This window comes from Cyprinus carpio, chromosome B3 (genome assembly GCF_018340385.1).
Source record: "Cyprinus carpio isolate SPL01 chromosome B3, ASM1834038v1, whole genome shotgun sequence".
Classification (NCBI taxonomy): domain Eukaryota; kingdom Metazoa; phylum Chordata; class Actinopteri; order Cypriniformes; family Cyprinidae; genus Cyprinus; species Cyprinus carpio.
In genome coordinates this window covers 11,892,487-11,912,319 of record NC_056599.1, presented here as the reverse complement: position 1 = coordinate 11,912,319, position 19,833 = coordinate 11,892,487, and the positions used below count along the sequence as shown (strand labels likewise).

Here is a 19,833-nt window from a genome sequence, read left to right as displayed (position 1 = left end):
GTCTACTGGTATTTGATGGATTCTATTGGTGGGATGTAAACTGGCAGATGGGAAACAATAGAACAACAGTCATTCCTATTGGAATAATGCCCAAAACACACTACAAAAAGGAATAGTTTGTATTTTTTTTTTTTTTCAGCAGGGTAACGATACCTATACTTTGCTGCACACTATTGACAATATTAAGCTGAAGCAAATCCCAATCGTAATATCTGTCAAAAATATGTGATATACATGTTATGTGTATGTTGTTTCATTTACTAACTGCATATTTTCTTTAAAAAAAAAAACGACTAACACCAGCTTCTCTAATCTTTTTGTACGTTTTTTTTTTAATTTATTATACAATTAGCAAAAACAAAAAAAGGCCTCTAAAACTTGCTTGCTCTATTCTTTTTCTATTCTATACTTCAAAGAGTGAATCCCGCATAAATATACAGACGTCATTCCTGAAACTTTGCAACGTGTGTGGCCGAAAAACAAAGTTCTACATTTTAAATTGATTATAGACCAAAAAGCTGTCACTCTTTGTTTAGTGACTACATACTACATACTACATACATCGTGCCGCAAAACAACACCAAACCCCCCCAAGTTGGTTTAATTAGCTAAAACAAACGCATTTAAAATTTTAATAGGTGAACGGGTGACATCTCTTTTGGCTTTATCTTGACATTTAGACTTTCCTCCCATTTCAAAATGTTCTTATTAAACTGTGATAAGCATGGATGTCCTGTTCTTTTTTAGTTGCTCCACCCTGTTGGTGTCCCCAAATAATCCTAAAGTATGTGTCATAAATGCAGTAAACTGAATAGAAATTGTTCAGATAAATCTGTTGTTAATAATAATTATTTCAGACAAAACAGGCAAGGCATTCAATATTATTTATGTAAGAGTTGTCACAATCCTTCAGTAAATTAATATATTTGATAGAATAGGCCTACTGTATTTCTGATCATTATTTTAGGATATATAACATTGCTGTTTTGATAGATAGATGATAAAAACAGCTAAATTAATTATTTGTCCGTAACTATTAGCTGAAGTCTGAGAGGTGGAGCTGGGGCGTTGTTGGGTGTGGCAGCACTGCGCGTTATAAAAGACCCTTATACACCTAAACCTCTGCTCTTGTAATAACAAGAATCGGAATATGAGCTTGACAGCTAAGGATAGAGATGTGGTCAAGTCATTCTGGGGTAAAATCTCTAGTAAGGCCGACGCCATAGGCCAAGAAGCTCTGGGAAGGTAAGAGCTCTACATTAAAATACACTTTTGAGACCTATAAATCTATGTCTAACAATTTTGTCAAAAATACAAAAACTGATTTTTCTTCTTCCCACAGAATGCTTGCTGTCTACCCTCAGACTAAAATATATTTTCCTCAGTGGTCTGATTATTCTCTCGGTTCTGCCAAAGTGAAGAAACACGGAAAAAATGTGATGGCAGCCATCACTGATGCTGTGGGCAAAATGGATGATCTTATTGGTGGACTGAGCTCCTTGAGTAATCTCCATGCCAAGGTTCACCTAGATCCTGTAAACTTCAAGGTAAGATACTTGCTAATGTGCTCTTTGTTCAATGCTCGTATTCATTTACTTGAGTAGGCCTGCTTTTAAGGTGTTAACCTAATCTGACACACCTAAATCATGGTAGGCTATGGAGCACTTTACTGAGTTAAAAGTGAAATGTCAAAAATGTGAAACAGAATGTGAATTATTAATTCATAGTGCATTAACTGTTCATTTACTACTTTTTGGGTTATTGTTTCAGATTCTGACCCATAACATCCTCGTGACTCTTGCAGTTAATTTCCCCGCTGACTTCACCGCAGAAGTGCACGTGGCCGTGGACAAGTTCCTTGCGGCTCTGTCTGCAGCCCTCGCTGATAAATACAGATTAACTCATCATTCCGGGGCTTCTCGTGCATCTGCAAACAGAGGCACTTCAAACGATAAAGCTAAAGTATCAGATGCAATTAATAAAATCTCTAACAATCGAAAAGGTTTCTTCTTTATGTTTTTTTCCCGGTCGATATGAACCAAATCAGTATATAGGGACAAACAGGCCCTTTTCATTGATCATTGGACATGAAACCAGGAGTCTTTATATTCTATGACTTTCATTTTATTATGGCTTGTAGGTGGTAATCTGTTACTTATTTAGCCTAATGTTTAGCACTTTGATGACCTGTCAGTAATCGATAATCGATGCCATTTAATCTCTTTTAAACAACATTGTTTAGTTACAACTCAAAAAATTAGGTAATTTTTCCATAGTGCTGTGTAGTTTTTGTGTGACCTAGGTTATCAATCCCAACTCATCACATATCGATCCTCCATTGCATTCAATTGCTTGACTTAATTTAATGGTTTGCATGCATTTGTAAAAAAACAAAAACAAAAAACAAAACAAAACACAGAAATCATTTTATATAAATGTTTACTTTATTTGGAGCACCTAACCACACTCCTACCTTAAACCTAAACTAACCAGCATGATTTGCAATTAATTTAACATATAATGTTTCAATGTTCTAACTTTTAGGCTAATAAAAACAAAATAATCGTGACTATTAAAATATTATTTGAAATCAGTTCTCTGAAGACAAGCTAATTTAATTGTCCAAAAAAAAAATTAAAAAATACTAAGAAGTTCAGTAGCTATAATTAAATGAACGAGGACAACTTTGGTCCAGTCTGAATGTATGAAGCCGCAAACTGCGAAATAGTTTTTCGTACTAGCAGAATTATTAATACATTTATAAAGACAATGAGAGAAAGAGAGAACAAGACAGCGAATTTATCAATAAAATAGTTTCCCAGCTAAAAGACACGCGACATTTCTCAGTAAGGTTCTTGAAGCAGTTCAACTTAAAGATTCGCTATTAGAGACGCTGCTGAACACTGCTGAGAGACATACAAACGCAGGTATTCACGTTTTAAATCCCTCTCTCACTCTCTCTCTGATAACTGCATTAGACTGCAATAATAACTGCATTAGCTTGCATATCAATAGTGAAAGCCTCTGTTATTAGCTCAAAAATTACATTTTGGAATTTGCAACGGAAAGTTTGGGGATGAGGTGCGTAAGAAATTAGTTCAGCACACACGAGATTTCAGGACGGAAACATGACAGATGTGTTGAAATAAACCATCTGAACAATGTCTGAACAATGTCTTGAGGTGTGATTGTGACACCAAGCCGTTAAAATTATTGAAGAAATTATGCACTCCCTATTAGCCTATTGGAACGGTTAATCCGTTCTCAAATTAAGAACTATACGATTGCGACAGAAAACACTTTAACGGTTTCCACTGATTACGAAATACTTTTATTTGCTGGGGTGGTAATATATTACTTTTGCTCCTGCTCCAAAATCAGCATATTGGAGAAAAAACAGCTTATAGTTCAGTTGCGTTTTTTTATATCTAGGCCTAAGTAAATTTACAAACAGAGAAGCTAGCTTACTAAAACAATTATATTTATAAAAATAATGAAGAGTGCCAGCATATTTTGATACTAGAGCCACTGGAGGTTGTGATAAATTTTATTTCTAATATCATTGAATTCAAGCGGTTAACACCCACAGTGTGCAAATCTATCAAAACTGTTTTTGCAAGGCTTGCTTGTTGCTGACTCATTAAGTCAAGTCGAAAAACTTGCTAAAAGTTAACATGATTCTTTCCCTAAGTTGTCATCTAGAACATGTTTCTTTTTTAAGAGTTTTATTTTGGTCATATAGACTGCTAGTCACTGTTTTCTTGAATAAATGGAAGCAAACAACATTAAAGTGCTTTTAACAATATTTTATTGATCTTATTTTATAAGAGATAGATCTTTGTGTATACAGCTCCCGCAATCTTCTGCAATACAGCTGGTGTTCATCGGTGATGGGAATCTAGTGGTACTGTCTGCACAGAGCGGACACGACGACACACAGAAACTTCTGCCAGGCCTCCTGGACGTTAGGACTGAAACCAGAGGGGCCAAACTTCATGGCAGCGCACACGGTGATGCAATCAGCCAGGAGCTGTACAAAAAGAGATCTATTAGGTGGCTGTTTTTCGATATAGATGATTCAACAATATATGAGCACAACAGTTTTCTATATTTACATCACGCAAATATTAGTTTTATTTGAGCAAACCTACCCTGAAGTTGTCGGGATCCACATGCAATTTCTCAGAGTGCAACACACTGAGTGGCGCATAGGTGGCCTTGATGTTGTCCATGTTCTTGATGGCTCTCTCCAGACCTCCCATCACAGTCCTCCCGTGAGCTGCCACCTTGGGGTTACCCATGATCGCAGCAGGGCTTGACAGGTTTCCAAAGGAGGCGAAATACCTCTGAGTCCAGGGATACACGATCAGACACCTTAAATGAACAGAATCATTAAGAACAGAATTAAATAAACTGCGCAACTGACATCATCTAACACGGAGAATGTGTCTATTAGAGACTGAGATGCAATGATACCTGGCCAGGGCCTGAGGTCCGAGTTCATCGGGATTGAGCTTTCCCCACAGGCCTATGATGGCACTTCGCTCAGCATCTGTCCACTCAACCATGTCTAGGTTTTAGGGTGTCCTTAGGTACTTGTTTAAGTCCAGTAGGAATCACTAGTAGAAATTCAGAAACCGGAGTACAATTTATTGACGTGTGATGTCTCCGCCCATAACAAGATGCAAAGTCTTATTGGGTCATTTTTCCGAGCAGGTGACTCATTCATGTCTGGACATCACTGATCGGACACCGTCCAAAAAATTGTTTTGTAAGATGTCTTAAACATGAGTAAGCTTTTTTTTCTGCCTACAAATTGTTGTTGATCAAATATATAAAATAAAATAAACATTTAAACATGCAAGGGTTTATTATAATTAAATGTTATTTTGTGGAAAAGCTAAATGAAAAAATGAAATACTACTGCACCGTCACAAACAGGTATTTTAATTACAATATATGACCAAACAAATGCGATTATGTTACAAGCGTTTTTCATGTCATCTTGTCATGTCATTAATGACATATAATCTTTTCCGAGAGTTCAGGCACCATTTATTAACGTTTTGAAGCAAATAAAATAAAATACAATAAAAAAATAAATAAATAGCCTATAGGCTACACAAGTGTGTTCAGTTCATTTGAACATTGTGTTAATTCTGATTCATAAGCTTTAATATGGTGATTAAATGGGAATAAAAAATATTTTTATTCTACTTTAGCGCCTGAAGGATGTGAAAATAAAATCGCTATCTCAATTAAATAAGAAGCACACAATTGGCACGTTTTTGATTGGACAACACACGTTGGGGATCAGCAATAAAGAGATTAAGGGGTGTGGTTTGGACCGATTTGACGGGTGTGCCCTTCCTTAGTTTTATATAAAAAGTGAGACAAAATCCTGTTTTCGCCAACATCTTTTTCTGAAGACAATCTAACTTGAGAAAAAGAAGACGCGGCAATGAGTCTCTCTGATAAGGACAAGGCTGCTGTGAAAGCCCTATGGGCTAAGATCAGCCCCAAAGCCGATGATATCGGCGCTGAAGCCCTCGGCAGGTAATATTGAATTACGGTCTTCCTATACAGGTCTATGTAGAAATTTTTAAAATAACATTGCAAAATAATATAAAGAAGTTGATTTATTCAAGTACCTTAAAGTACAGCCTAGCTAATGTTTAGATCACCAAAATGATCAATGTTATTGCTTCCTTTCAGAATGCTGACCGTCTACCCACAGACCAAGACCTACTTCGCTCACTGGGCTGACCTGAGCCCTGGGTCCGGTCCTGTGCTTGTGAAGAAGCATGGCAAGGTTATCATGGGTGCAGTCGGCGATGCCGTTTCAAAAATAGACGACCTTGTGGGAGGTCTGGCTCCCCTGAGCGAACTTCATGCTTTCAAGCTGCGTGTTGACCCGGGCAACTTCAAGGTACACCATGACAAAACATACCTAGTGTAATTTAAGACTTCCCATCATGGACATGGCATATTCATTGTAATGTGTTTCTGTGTATTTCTTTTCTAGATTCTCGCACACAATGTCATCGTGGTCATCGGCATGCTCTACCCTGGAGACTTCCCCCCAGAGGTTCACATGTCAGTTGACAAGTTTTTCCAGAACTTGGCTCTGGCTCTCTCTGAGAGGTACCGCTAAATTTCCGGTGGGCATTCATACGAGACACTGTGCGGCACTCCCGAAGTGTGAGGTCTGAATAAAATTTCTCAATAAAAGGCAGAGAATTAAATGAGTCATGTCTTATTTTTTTTTTTATCTCTTATATTTGAATCGATCATAAATGTTTCCAAAATCCTTTGTCAGGATACACTGCAAACTTTACATTTGATTCTTACTGTGACATCCTTATTAAAATGAATAAAATTTTACCAACTTTTTTTTATTCGAACTTACTCAAAATTGACCTTTACATAAAACTCTTTTGTGTCTGTGCATATATAGCCACCTGATTGGTTGTGCAGTCATTTTTAATCTTTTCATTTAATATTTAAGTTAATTTATTTTTGTGGAAAATAATAGGCCTATATTGTTTATTTGATAAAACCATTTGCTTCCGCATTTGTTGTGTCCCTTTGCAAATAAACTCACCAAAGCTGCATTTATATGGTCAAAGTACAAGTAATGTTTTTTTTTTTTTTAAATAACCATTATGCGATTGACTTGAGTCAACACAATTCACGATTAGTCTAAAAATCGATATTCAAATATCAAAGAACTGTAAAATATAATATAATAAAATAACTGTAAAATATAATAATATATATAATATATATAATAATATCCGTATAATATTTGTTGTGTCCGAGAGTTTTTGCACATAGTCAGGGTTTCTTTAGGTATCATCAAGTTAAAAAACAAAAACTCAGGTTAATTTAAAATGCTTAAAAAGGCGCACTTTTAAAAATAAATTATTTTGCCTCTGTTTTTGCATTTAAATACCTAAAAGTTAGTTAAAGTTAAAATTTAACTACAATTTTAGTACAATTATGCAGTACTTTTTACCCCACAACTTTAAACATAACATTATCTAAAATTTATGAATTCAAAGGAATTGTGTTGCAGGCCTATTATCTAGGATGGACCGAGGATGCATTTAAGCTAGCCTGTTAAAAATGAGCTACAGCCGTGAAATCACTGTTACACGAACACCATTCTCCAACCCAGTTCTCCTGAGGTCAAAGCAGAAGTTGTCTGTGTACAAAGATTTTACAAGAAAAAACAAGGGGGATAAAGCTTTTCATCATAGAAATGTCGAAATTTCATTAAATTATCAGAGCTGAACGGAGAGGGTTAAAAGTTTCTATAGCCTACTTTACCCACAAAGATTGAACAAAACAGGACAGGACGGGTTTTTGAGCCTGCAGAGAAAATAAGTATTAATTTGCTCATTATTGAATAATATCTGAAATATGTTTTTCTTTTTCTGCACGGAAACCTACAGGTGATTTAATAGTCATAAGAAAGGATGTTAAATATTTTAAATATTTGGCTCGCACAATTTTCATGAATATCTGTAATGGCGAAAGATTGACATTAAGCGTATTTTCTAAATGTTATAAATGTATTTGTTAACTATAGGCTAACTAAACTTATATCGCGGAACACGAGAATGGTTGGCACAGGCTGTGGGCTTAACCCTCCGATGCATAGTGGTCACAGTGGACTGGACAGATATTTGGAAGCCATTTTGAACCACTGAACATAGCATCATGTACCAACCACCAACTGGCGATCACCCAAAGTGCTGTTTTTTTTTTATTTTTTTTTTAGATATTACATAATATATTCGAAATGTCGGCAGGAAAAGGGAATACACCTCAGGAATAAGTATTGAATCCTTGTATTCTCAGAAAACCAGACAGGTACAAAAAAATATTTTTTATGTCAGATATAGTTTCATCCAGATTTTAACAATATTTTTCTTGTACTTATTTTTTTTTTTTTTCTGTTGCAGAAACTATATCTGTCCACTACGGTGGACATAATGAACTAAAGAGGGCCTGGCTGCAGACTTGCACTTGCACTCTCACGGCTGTACAGTCGTGGCCAAAAGTTTTGAGAATTACATAAATATTAGTTTTCAAAAAGTTTGCTGCTAAACTGCTTTTAGATCTTTGTTTCAGTTGTTTCTGTGATGTACTGAAATATAATTACAAGCACTTCATACGTTTCAAAGGCTTTTTTAATCGGACAATTACATGACATTTATGCAAAGAGTCAGTATTTGCAGTGTTGGCCCTTCTTTTTCAGGACCTCTGCATTTCGACTGGGCATGCTCTCAATCAACTTCTGGGTCAAATCCTGACTGATAGCAACCCATTCTTTCATAATAACTTCTTGGAGTTTGTCAGAATTAGTGGGTTTTTGTTTGTCCACCCCGCCTCTTGAGGATTGACCACAAGTTCTCAATGGGATTAAGATCTGGGGAGTTTCCAGGCCATGGACCCAAAATTTCAACATTCTGGTCCCCTGGTCCCCGAGCCACTTAGTTAGTTATCACTTTTGCGTTACGGTGCTCCATCGTGCTGGAAAATGCATTGTTCTTCACCAAACTGTTGTTGGGTTGTTTGCACGGTGCTCCTGTTGGAGGGTGTTTTTGGTACCATTCTTTATTCATGGCTGTGTTTTTCGGGCAGAATTGTGAGTGAGCCCACTCCCTTGGATGAGAAGCAAACCCCACACATGAATGGGTGTCAGGATGCTTTACTGTTGGCATGACACAGCACTGATGGTAGCGCTCACCTTTTCTTCTCCGGGACAAGCCTTTATCCAGATGCCCCAAACAATCGGAAAAGGGGCTTCATAGGAGAATATGACTTTGCCCCAGTCCTCAGCAGTCCATTCACTATACTTTCTGCAGAAGATCAATCTGTCCCTGATGTTTTTTTGGAGAGAAGTGGCTTCTTTGCTGCCCTTCTTGACACCAGGCCATCTTCCAAAAGTCTCACTGTGCATGCAGAAGCGCTCACACCTGCCTGCTGCCATCTCCTGTGCAAGCTCTGCACTGGTGGCACTCCGATCCCGCAGCTGAATCCTCTTTAGGAGACGATCCTGGCGTTTGCTGGACTTTCTTGGACGCCCTGAAGCCTTCTTTACAAGAATTGAACCTCTTTCCTTGAAGTTCTTGATGAACCTATAAATTGTTGATTTAGGTGCAATCTTAGTAGCCACAATATCCTTGCCTGTGAAGCCATTTTTTTATGCAACGCAATGATGGCTGCACGCGTTTCTTTGCAGGTCACCATGGTTAACAATGGAAGAACAATGATTTCAAGCATCACCCTCCTTTTAACATGTCAAGTCTGCCATTCTAACCCAATCAGCCTGACATAATGATCTCCAGCCTTGTGCTCGTCAACATTCTCACCTGAGTTAACAAGATGATTACTGAAATGATCTCAGCAGGTCCTTTAATGACAGCAATGAAATGCAATGGAAAGGTTTTTTTGGGATTAAGTTAATTTTCATGGCAAAGAAGGACTATGCAATTCATCTGATTACTCTTCATAACATTCTGGAGTATATGCAAATTGCTATTATAAAAACTTAAGCAGCAACTTTTCCAATTTCCAATATTTATGTAATTCTCAAAACTTTTGGCCACGACTGTACACTGTCTGCAGTGCGTATGCGGTCCGTGTGCGTTACATAAGAGGTGCAGAAGCAGCACGGACTCAGTGTGCTTTCACACAGGACGCGTTTGCAGTCCGCTCCTGATCCGCGGCTGTTTAACGCAAACAAAACATTTATCCACTATTTTTAGTTCAAATAAAAACGTAGTTAGCCTATACTGAAAGTGCTTTTTCAGAATTGTGATCCTCTTTTATCACAGAACAGTTATACAATCTTTCATAGACATTTTCACGTTTAAACTCAATTAATATAAACAACGTATGCTTTTAGATTTGTATATTAAGTTTAGTTTAGTTCCATATTAAGTGGAAACACATCTGAACACAGCATATAGCTTTCTTGTGTTAGGTTATCACAAATATTTTTTATATTAAAACTTACCGATGGAAGATATCTTTCGTTTTTTTTTTTTTTTATTTTTTATTAAAAGTAGTACGGGTGGTAATGAAGTTTTTTTTTTTTCTTCCTAAGGAAGCAATTGCATATGTTGACTTGGTTATCTAAAAGTGCACTTTTCTTTGTTTTAGCCTAGTCAAAAAGCCTGTGAAACACAGTAGACTTAATATCTATTTATTGTGAAATTACTACATTTCCGTATCAATCCATGTTAATTTTTACCGCGAACAAAGCGCTGTCACTTTAATTCAGCGCAAGAAAAACAATGTTGGACAGGCAAATCACGTGGTCTCGCGAATCCTACCGCTGCGCTTCTGATCCGCTTCTGGTGTGAGTTGGCACAGCATGGAGGATGCAACAAAACCTCCTCGGAGCCGTAATGCGCCGCAGACGCGTGCAGTGTAAATCAGGGGTCAACGATCGCTGCACTCACATTAGTACATATACGTTATCATGTGTGTTCAGTTGTGGCTGACTTCTGTAAGCCAGACTCAGGTTGAGTCATCGCCGTCATTCCACGCGTATTTGGGCCAGAAGAATGTGGGAGATGTGGGCCAGAACTGGGCCAGATGTCATTTGCCATCTGGGTATTAATTGATAACAGAAATTAATGAAAGAAAGAAAGAATTCAGACATAAATGTAAATGAAATGAGATGACAATATATTATTCTTAAGTAAATTAAAATGATGGAAAAGGATTAAAACCAAAATAATGTCAAACAATAGTTGTCACTAAAGATACTTAAATTCAAAGTTGAAATATACATTTTAGAATCAGAATCACATAACCTTCAAGTCAGAAATTCAGATTTCATACATGTAATATCAAAATCAGTTTTTACAATTCAGTATTTCATGCATACAAAAAATGTGCACACTATGCACAGCATACATACTGGATACTGTAGAAATAGTATGATAGTATGGCATTTTGAACACTTGATTTGTCCTTAATCCAGTTAGTTTTCGTCGTCTTATAGCTTTCCAGTCTGTTTAAATGCCTCTCTTTTTCACCATCCATTCCCTTAAAGTTTGAGCTTCTAAGGATATTTTCGCTTCAATAATCTATTTTTTAGATTATTTACATCATCTAATTCGACTCTTTATTGAATTGACAAATTCAATGTCTTGCATTACTCTGCGTCTTGCTCGGTCACCCTCTGCTCTCTCGTTCTTTCGCGTTCTTCTCATTAACTTTTCTTTGAGGCAGAGCTAACCTCCGACCTCAGCCAATCAAAATTACTTTGACCATTTTTTTTCTTTTCTAAATTTCAATGTATAATTCAATACAAAACAACTTTAAAATCAACATTCTCTTCCAAATAATACTAAATATATATAAACAAACAAACAAAAAAACGTTATACATTTTAGTGACCTAGTCAGTGACCTGGGTTAGACTCTCCCCTCCTGAATGTATGCAGGTCCCTCTGCATCTGAGGTTGAACAGTCACAATGGTAGGTGAACTCTTCCAGGTTCTCGTCCAGCAAATTTGTAAATATTCAGGTCTGACAACAGAGACTGGATCACCATACTGCCAAGTCTTTTTGGAGGTTCATGGGATCTTTGACTGCATCTTAGACTTCTTGCAGGTTGAGGTACTTCATTCTGATCCATCAGAGGATTTCTGGAAATGGCAATTTCTTCTTGTGAAGAATCATTATTTCTTCCATCTTCTCAATTTGGGTTATCTGCTGATTTGTTATTATCTGTTGATTCCGCTTCATATTTTCTTTCAATTTCTCTTTCAGATCCATCTACCAGATCTTCAACAACAGCTTCAACTTCCGGTAAGTACAGTAAATTTCTTTCCACAGGTTCAGGTAAGATTGTGTCATTAACAGGTTCTTGCCGGAGAGGATCTCCTGCATCCTGCTCTGACACAGGTTCCACACCTGGTAAATTCACTGTTCTTCCATTTCTGGGAGAAGTAACAAGAGTTTTCATTTGACACAATTCTACTTTCAATTTTCAGTGTGCTTGCAGGAATATAGGATTCACCTGGTTCTTCGTCAGATTCTGAATGCTCACTTTGAATTTCATTTTCCTCAGATTCTTTGGTGGAACGGTTTCTGGTTCTGGGTCTCCGAGAGACTTCTTTGGTAAGTGATTCTTCAGATCTGTCCATTTGCAGGAATCCACATGGCAACAACAAATCCCTTTGTAATGTCTGAACAGGTCCATCCTTTCCTTCAGTTTGACAGTAAAGACAGGTAAGTCACCAGCCTTCCTAGTTATATATATATCAGGTACCCATTTATCTGCCAGCTTGTGCTTTCCCCTTATACAGACATTTCTCACAAGCACACAGTCACCCACATTCAAAGCAGAGGCAACAACACGTTGATCATACCTCTTTTTGTTACGTGCTGCCACTATAGAAGCATTTCCAGTTGTGACCTTGTAGATCTTTTCCAATCGTTTTTTGAGGTTTTGCACATATTTTGAGTGGGATTCAGGCAGACTGTTGACTGGTTGCCCGAAAGCCAAATCAACTGGTAGTCAAGGTTGTCTTCCAAACATAAGTTCGTAGGGGGAGAATCCAGTCACATCATTCCTCATGCAGTTGTATGCGTGGACTAGAGGTTTGACGAAATCCTTCCAGTTTGACTTCTCATTACTCAAAGTTTTTGCAAAAGGTTGAACCGTTCTACCGGATTACCCCTTGGATGGTAAGGAGTAGTTCTTGTCTTGGATATATCTGCTACCTTGCACAGCTCTTTTATCATGTGAGACTCAAAGTCTGGACCTCGGTCGCTATGGAGGTTTTCTGGAAACCCATAGTGTACCAGAAAGTTATCCCACAGACTCTTGGCTACAGTCTTGGCTTTCTGATTTCTTGTTGGGACAGCCACAGCATACTTTGTGAAATGGTCCATTATCACCAGTATTGTCCTTGGTGTTACTTCTGTCTGGCTCAATCGACAAGAAATCCATACAAACTAACTCCAATGGTCTGCTGGTTTTGATATTTATTAATGGAGCCACTTTTTCTGGTGGAGTTTTCCGTCTGACACATCGCTCACAGGTTTTAACTTTCTGTTCTATTGCCAAAGATTTCTTAGGCCAGAATAATGTAGATCAAACCAGATCAAGAGTCTGTTCAATGCCTAAGTGACCCATTTCATCGTGCAGCTTCTTCATTACCACAGCACAGAGATTAACAGGTTATACTAATTGATATGACTCAATTCCTTGCTCTTGCCTTTTCCTGAACACTTCATTTTTCAGCTACAAACAATTCCACTCCTTGAACCACAGAGCTAATTCAGGTGATATGGCCTTAGGACAAGGCTTTTCCTTGGATTCCAGCTGCTTGATAACCATTCCAATTTCTGGATGGGCTCTCTGTCTTTTGCTTATGTCCTGTTCTGACAGGAGTAATAGACTGCTATTTCCCGCTCTGTGAAGTAAGGTGAGGGAGGAAACAAGCTGACATTAGCTAGTTAATTAGCCATGTTATCTGCCTCTGTAGCAAGCCAAATATTATTTATTTCAACACTAAAACAAATGGCAGGTGGGTCTCTTTCTTGATTTGGGGTGAAAGAGGGATGACACAGATATATAGTTTATGTTCGACCTGGAAGTATTTATTTAGCGATCGGCGCTAAAACGTAATCTGTAGGGAACATCGTTGTGTACAGAACATGGTTAGTCTATGTTACACGAAAATCATCTTTTTCAACAGGGGAAAGGTTCCAGGGATTCATCTCCTTCGGCCATCCCACACACAGGCGACTCTTTCACTGCTCACACCAACTGGAGGGGGAGGGGTTGTGTGACTTATTACGCTTTTTGCTGCACACTACTGAGGGAGTCCAGCACTTTCCATCTTTGACGACACGTAAAAAAAAAAGGAATAAACTGTGCATACCGCAGGAACGGTATAATGAATAATTTTAGTGGTTTTGAAACTTTTCCAAACCACGGTATACCTTGAAACCGGTTATTGTCCCATGCTTAGTCACTAGATTATCATTTTCAAATGCATCTCAAACATCACATTTCAAATGGCTACAAACATTTTTCAAAACCAGTTAACGAAAATTTTACTCACCAAGGAAAAAAAAATAAGATGAAAGAGGAGAATAAGGAGTATGTCTTGATTTGGCCTTAATCCAGTTAGTTTTTGTCATCTTTCTCATGTGTTTCTAGCTGTCCAGTCTGTTTGCACGTCTCTCTTTGTCAGCTTCCATTCCCTTAAAGTTTGAGCTTCTAAGGATATTTTTCGCTTCAGTGATCTATTTTTTAGATTATTTACAGCATCTAATTTGACTCTTTATTGAATTGACAAAATTCAATGTCTCGCATCGCTCTGCGTCTTGCTCAGTCACCCTCTGCTGTCTCCTTTCGCGTTCTTCGAGTTAACTTTTCTTGGAGGTCGAGCTAACCTCCGACCTCACCCAATCAAAATTACTTTGGCCATTTTTTTTCTTTTCTAAATTTCAAAGTTTAATTCAATATAAAACAACTTTAATCAAAATTCTATCTTTTTAATACAAAAGATATATAAAAAAAAGTTATAAAACTTCGTAATTTACAGGTGCATCTCAATAAATTAGAATGTCATGGAAAAGTTCATTTATTTCAGTACTTCAACTCAAATTGTGAAACTCGTGTATTAAATAAATTCAGTGCACACAGACTGAAGTAGTTTAAGTCTTTGGTTCTTTTAATTGTGATGATTTTGGCTCACATTTAACAAAAACCTACCAATTCACTAATTCAACAAATTAGAATATGGTGACATGCCAATCAGCTAATCAACTCAAAACACCTGCAAAGGTTTCCTGAGCCTTCTAAATGGTCTCTCAGTTTGGTTCACTAGGCTACACAATCATGGGGAAGACTGATCTGACAGTTGTCCAGAAGACAATCATTGACACCCTTCACAAGGAGGGTAAAGGCCCCAGTATACTTCAAACAAAGTTCGTTTTCGTTCTTCGTTCGGGGGCAAAAAGAAGTTTGAAAAGGCTGAGCGACAGTATACTGTTTTCGAACTTCTGACACCCCTGCGCTGCTGGAGGCGGGGTGTAGATTAATGTAAACATGCGTCATGACGCTCGCGCATATTCCCCAAACACAACAACGATGTAATGAAGAAGTGAAGTCAATCTAGGTGTGAGACGGACACCAGTGGTCAGAATATTATAGACAAAAGAATAATGATTAGCAGCAGTTCAAAGTCAAGTATCATGTTTGCAATACAAACGAACCATAATCAGTCCTTTATGGGAAGTGTGAATGTCTCATAGTCTGTAAAACTTTAGCATAATGTGGAAATAAAATATTGGAAATATGTATTTGGTACTTGCTACCTTATATCTTTACTCTTTCCTTTCATGGCTTTGGAAAAGTTGTCTTGGATGTTTCTCTGCATCGTTTTTGCATAACTCTGGGTCATCGACACCAAGCTTTGTTGCAATTTCTTTCTAGGAATTAATGCTTTCTCTGAATCATTAAAGTTTCTCCACGAGCGATCGTACAGGTGCAGATATATTTGTGCCAGCTCAGCTATTCGACACTCCAGTGTATTCATGTTGCTAGTGACTAGGCCGGAGATTGTTCTCTCTTGCCTGACCTCCATTGAATGAAAAACGAATGAAAAAAAAAAATGAAAAAAAATCGCACATCAAAGAGGGTGTAGTTTCAGAACACACCCACAGATTGCGTAACCTTTACAGACCAATAGAAACTCAAAGGTGTTAAGGAGCCAAAACAAACTCCCCCAGAAAGTTAGCTTTGGTCAGCTGTTTCGAACTGCTGAAACGAACTCAAAACGAACTTCGTTTTGCCCTGATTTAGTTCGAAATGACGTCATATCAGTTTGTTTTTCGATTTTGTTTTAAGTATATCGGGACCTTAAGCCACAAACATTCATTGCCAAAGAAGCTGGCTGTTCACAGAGTGTTGTATCCAAGCATGTTAACAGAAAGTTGAGTGGAAGGAAAAAGTGTGGTAGAAAAAGATGCACAACCAACCGAAAGAACTGTAGCCTTATGAGGATTGTCAAGCAAAATCGATTCAAGAATTTGAGTGAACTTCACAAGGAATGGACTGAGGCTGGGGTCAAGGTATCAAGAGCCACCACACACAGACGTGTCAAGGAATTTGGCTACAGTTGTCGTATTACTCTTGTTAAGCCACTCCTGAACCACAGACAATGTCAGAGGCTACCTGGGCTAAGGAGAAGAAGAACTGGACTATTGCCCAGTGGTCCAAAGTCCTCTTTTCAGATGAGAGCAAGTTTTGTATTTCATTTGGAAACCAAGGTCGTAGAGTCTGGAGGAAGGGTGGAGAAGCTCATAGCCCAAGTTGCTTGAAGTCCAGTGTTAAGTTTACACAGTCTGTGATGATTTGGGGTGCAATGTCATCTGCTGGTGTTGGTCCATTGTGTTTTCTGAAAACCAAAGTCACTGCACCCGTTTACCAAGAAATTTTGGAGCACTTCATACTTCCTTCTGCTGACCAGCTTTTTGAAGATGCTGATATCATTTTCCAGCAGGATCTGGCACCTGCCCACACTGCCAAAAGCACCAAAAGTAGGTTAAATAACCATGGTGTTGGTGTGCTTGACTGGCCAGCAAACTCACCAGACCTGAACCCCATAGAGAATCCATGGGGTATTGTCAAGAGGAAAATGAGAAAGACCAAAAAATGCAGATGAGCTGAAGGCCACTGTCAAAGAAACCTGGGCTTCCATACCACCTCAGCAGTGCCACAAACTGATCACCTCCATGCCACACCAAATTGAGGCAGTAATTAAAGCAAAATGAGCCCCTACCAAGTATTGAGTGCACGTACAGTAAATGAACATACTTTCCAGAAGGCCAACAATTCACTAAATTTTTTTTTTATTATTGGTCTTATAAAGCATTCTAATTTGTTGAGATAGTTAATTGGTGGGTTTTTGTTAAATGTGAGCCAAAATCATCAGTTAAAAGAATCAAAGACTTACACTACTTCAGACTGTGTGTATTGAATTTAATACATGAGTTTCACAATTTGAGTTGAATTATTGAACTTTTCCACGACATTCTAATTTATTGAGAAGCACCCGTATACATTGCAGCCATTTGCTAAAATCATTTAAGTTCATTTTTTTTCCTCAATGTACACATAGCACCCCATATTGACAGAAAAACACAGAATTGTTGACATTTTTGCAGATTTATTAAAAAAGAAACTGAAATAATCGCATGGTCTTAAGTATTCAGACCCTTTGTTCATTATTTATTAGAAGCACCCTTTTGATCTAATACAGCCATGAGTCTTTTTGGGAAAGATACAACAAGTTTTCCACACCTGGATTTTGGGATCCTCTGCCATTCCTCCTTGCAGATCCTCTCCAGTTCTGTCAGGTTGGATTGTAAACGTTGGTGGACAGCCATTTTCAGGTCTCTCTAGAGATGCTCAATTTGGGTTCAAGTCAGGGCCCTGGCTGGGCCATTCAAGAACAGTCACGGCATTGTTGTGAAGCCACTCCTTCGTTATTTTAGCTGTGTGCTTAGGGTTATTGTCTTGTTGGAAGGTGAACCTTTGGCCCAGTCTGAGGTCCTGAGCACTCTGGAGAATGTTTTCATCCAGGATATCCCTGTACTTGGCAGCATTCATCTTTCTCTCGATTGCAACCAGTCATCCTGTCCCTGCAGCTGAAAAACACCCCCACAGCATGATGCTGCCACCACCATGCTTCACTGTTGGGACTGTATTGGACAGGTGATGAGCAGTGCCTGGTTTTCTCCAAACACATACCACTTAGAATTAAGGCCAAAAAGTTCTATCTTGGTCTCATCAGACCAGAGAATCTTATTTCTCACCATCTTGGAGTCCTTCAGGTGTTTTTTTTAGCAAACTCCATGCGGGCTTTCATGTGTTTTGCACTGAGGAGAGGCTTCCGTCGGGCCACTCTGCCATGAAGCTCCGACTGGTGGAGGGCTGCAGTGATGGTTGACTTTCTACAACTTTCTCCCATCTCCCGACTGCATCTCTGGAGCTCAGCCACAGTGATCTTTGGGTTCTTCTTTACCTCTCTCACCAAGGCTCTTCTCCCCCGATAGCTCAGTTTGGCCGGACGGCCAGCTCTAGGAAGGGTTCTGGTCGTCCCCAAACGTATTCCATTTAAGAATTATGGAGGCCACTGTGCTCTTAGGAACCTTAAGTGCAGCAGAATTTTTCTTGTAACCTTGGCCAGATCTGTGCCTTGCCACAATTCTGTCTCTGAGGTCTTCAGGCAGTTCCTTTGATCTCATGATTCTCATTTGCTCTGACATGCACTGTGAGCTGTAAGGTCTTATATAGACAGGTGTGTGGCTTTCCTAATCAAGTCCAATCAGTATAATCAAACACAGCTGGACTCAAATGAAGGTGTAGAACTATCTCAAGGATGATCAGAAGAAATGGACAGCACAGGAGTTAAATATATGAGTGTCACAGCAAAGTGTCTGAATAATTAGGACCATGTGATATTTCAGTTTTTCTTTTTTAATAAATCTGCAAAAATGTCAACAATTCTGTGTTTTTCTGTCAATATGGCATGCTGTGTGTACATTAATGAGGAAATGAGGGATTAACTTAAATGATTTTAGCAAATGGCTGCAATATAACAAAGAGTGAAAATTTTAAGGGGGTCTGAATACTTTCCGTACCCACCGTGTGTGTATATATACACACGGTGTGTGTATTGAAATTTGAAACTTCCACATCATTGCATTCTGTTTTTATTCACAACTTGTACAGTGTCCCAACATTTTTGGAATAGGGTTTGTGTATGTATACACACATACACACACACAAACCCTATTCCAAAAATGTTGGGACACTGTACAAGTTGTCCCATGTCCCATTCTTGTCTAATACAGGCTTCTAGTTGCTCAACTGTCTTAGGTCTTCTTTGTCGCATCTTCCTCCTTATGATGCGCCAAATGTTTTCTATGGTGAAAGATCTGGACTGCAGGCTGGCCATTTCAGTGCCCGGATCCTTCTTCTACGCAGCCATGATGTTGTAATTGATGCAGCATGTGGTCTGGCATTGTCATGTTGGAAAATGCAAGGTCTTCCCTGAAAAAGACGACATCTGGATGGGAGCATATGTTGTTCTAGAACTTGGATATACCTTTCAGCACTGATGGTGCCTTTCCAGATGTATAAGCTGCCCATGCCACAAGCACTAATGCAACTGAATCTTTGGATGATATTATGCACTGTAGATGATGATAACTTCAAACTCTTTGCAATGTTTCTCTGAGAAACTCCTTTCTGATATTGCTCCACTATTTTTCCCCACAGCATTGGGGGAATTGGTGATCCTCTGCCCATCTTGACTTCTGAGAGACACTGCCACTCTGAGAGGCTCTTTTTTAACCCAATCATGTTGCCAATTGACCTAATAAGTTCTTCCTCCAGCTGTTCCTTATATGTACATTTAACTTTTCCGGCCTCTTATTGCTACCTATCCCAACTTTTTTGGAATGTGTAGCTCTCATGAAATCCAAAATGAGCAAATATTTGGCATGACATTTCAAAATGTCTCACTTTCAACATTTGATATGTTATCTATATTCTATTGTGAATAAAATATAAGTTTATGAGATTTGCAAATTATTCCATTACTTTTTTACTTACAATTTGTACAGTGTCCCAACTTTTTTGGAATCGGGTTTGTGTGTGTATATATATATATATATATATATATATATATATATATATAAAAATGTGTATATATGTGTGTATATACGTATATATGTGCGTGTATGTGTGTGTATATATATATATATATATATATAT

At 38.2% G+C, this 19,833-nt stretch overlaps 3 protein-coding genes and 1 long non-coding RNA gene across 5 annotated transcripts; 3 read left to right on the top strand and 1 right to left on the bottom strand.

Moving 5' to 3' along the window:
* Positions 1–101: 101 nt before the first annotated feature.
* Positions 102–2,052, top strand: LOC109104660 (hemoglobin subunit alpha-like). Of its 2 annotated transcripts, none has more exons than XM_042719703.1 (3): positions 102–1,245; positions 1,343–1,547; positions 1,805–2,001. In XM_042719703.1, exons 1-3 carry the CDS (start codon positions 1,151–1,153, stop codon positions 1,898–1,900), a joined length of 396 nt encoding a protein of 131 aa, XP_042575637.1. In that variant the 5' UTR covers positions 102–1,150; the 3' UTR covers positions 1,901–2,001. The 2 variants fall into 2 exon arrangements, with proteins under 2 accessions (XP_042575637.1, XP_018973487.1); XM_019117942.2 differs by having other exon boundaries at positions 112–1,245; positions 1,771–2,052.
* A 1,739-nt stretch (positions 2,053–3,791) lies between these two features.
* Positions 3,792–4,662, bottom strand: LOC109084013 (hemoglobin subunit beta). Its single transcript, XM_019098739.2, has 3 exons — positions 4,477–4,662; positions 4,152–4,374; positions 3,792–4,030 (listed from the first exon to the last, which is right to left on the bottom strand). The coding sequence occupies exons 1-3, from the start codon at positions 4,566–4,568 to the stop codon at positions 3,899–3,901; spliced, it is 447 nt and encodes a 148-aa protein (XP_018954284.2). The 5' UTR covers positions 4,569–4,662; the 3' UTR covers positions 3,792–3,898.
* A 730-nt stretch (positions 4,663–5,392) lies between these two features.
* LOC109104654 (hemoglobin subunit alpha-like) lies at positions 5,393–6,248 on the top strand. The gene is made up of 3 exons (XM_042719704.1): positions 5,393–5,556; positions 5,716–5,929; positions 6,026–6,248. The coding sequence occupies exons 1-3, from the start codon at positions 5,462–5,464 to the stop codon at positions 6,152–6,154; spliced, it is 438 nt and encodes a 145-aa protein (XP_042575638.1). The 5' UTR covers positions 5,393–5,461; the 3' UTR covers positions 6,155–6,248.
* A 3,882-nt stretch (positions 6,249–10,130) lies between these two features.
* LOC122136486 lies at positions 10,131–12,540 on the top strand. Its single transcript, XR_006154165.1, has 3 exons — positions 10,131–11,837; positions 12,100–12,149; positions 12,226–12,540. It is a non-coding gene; the product is annotated as an uncharacterized LOC122136486 (long non-coding RNA).
* The last annotated feature ends 7,293 nt before the right edge of the window (positions 12,541–19,833 follow it).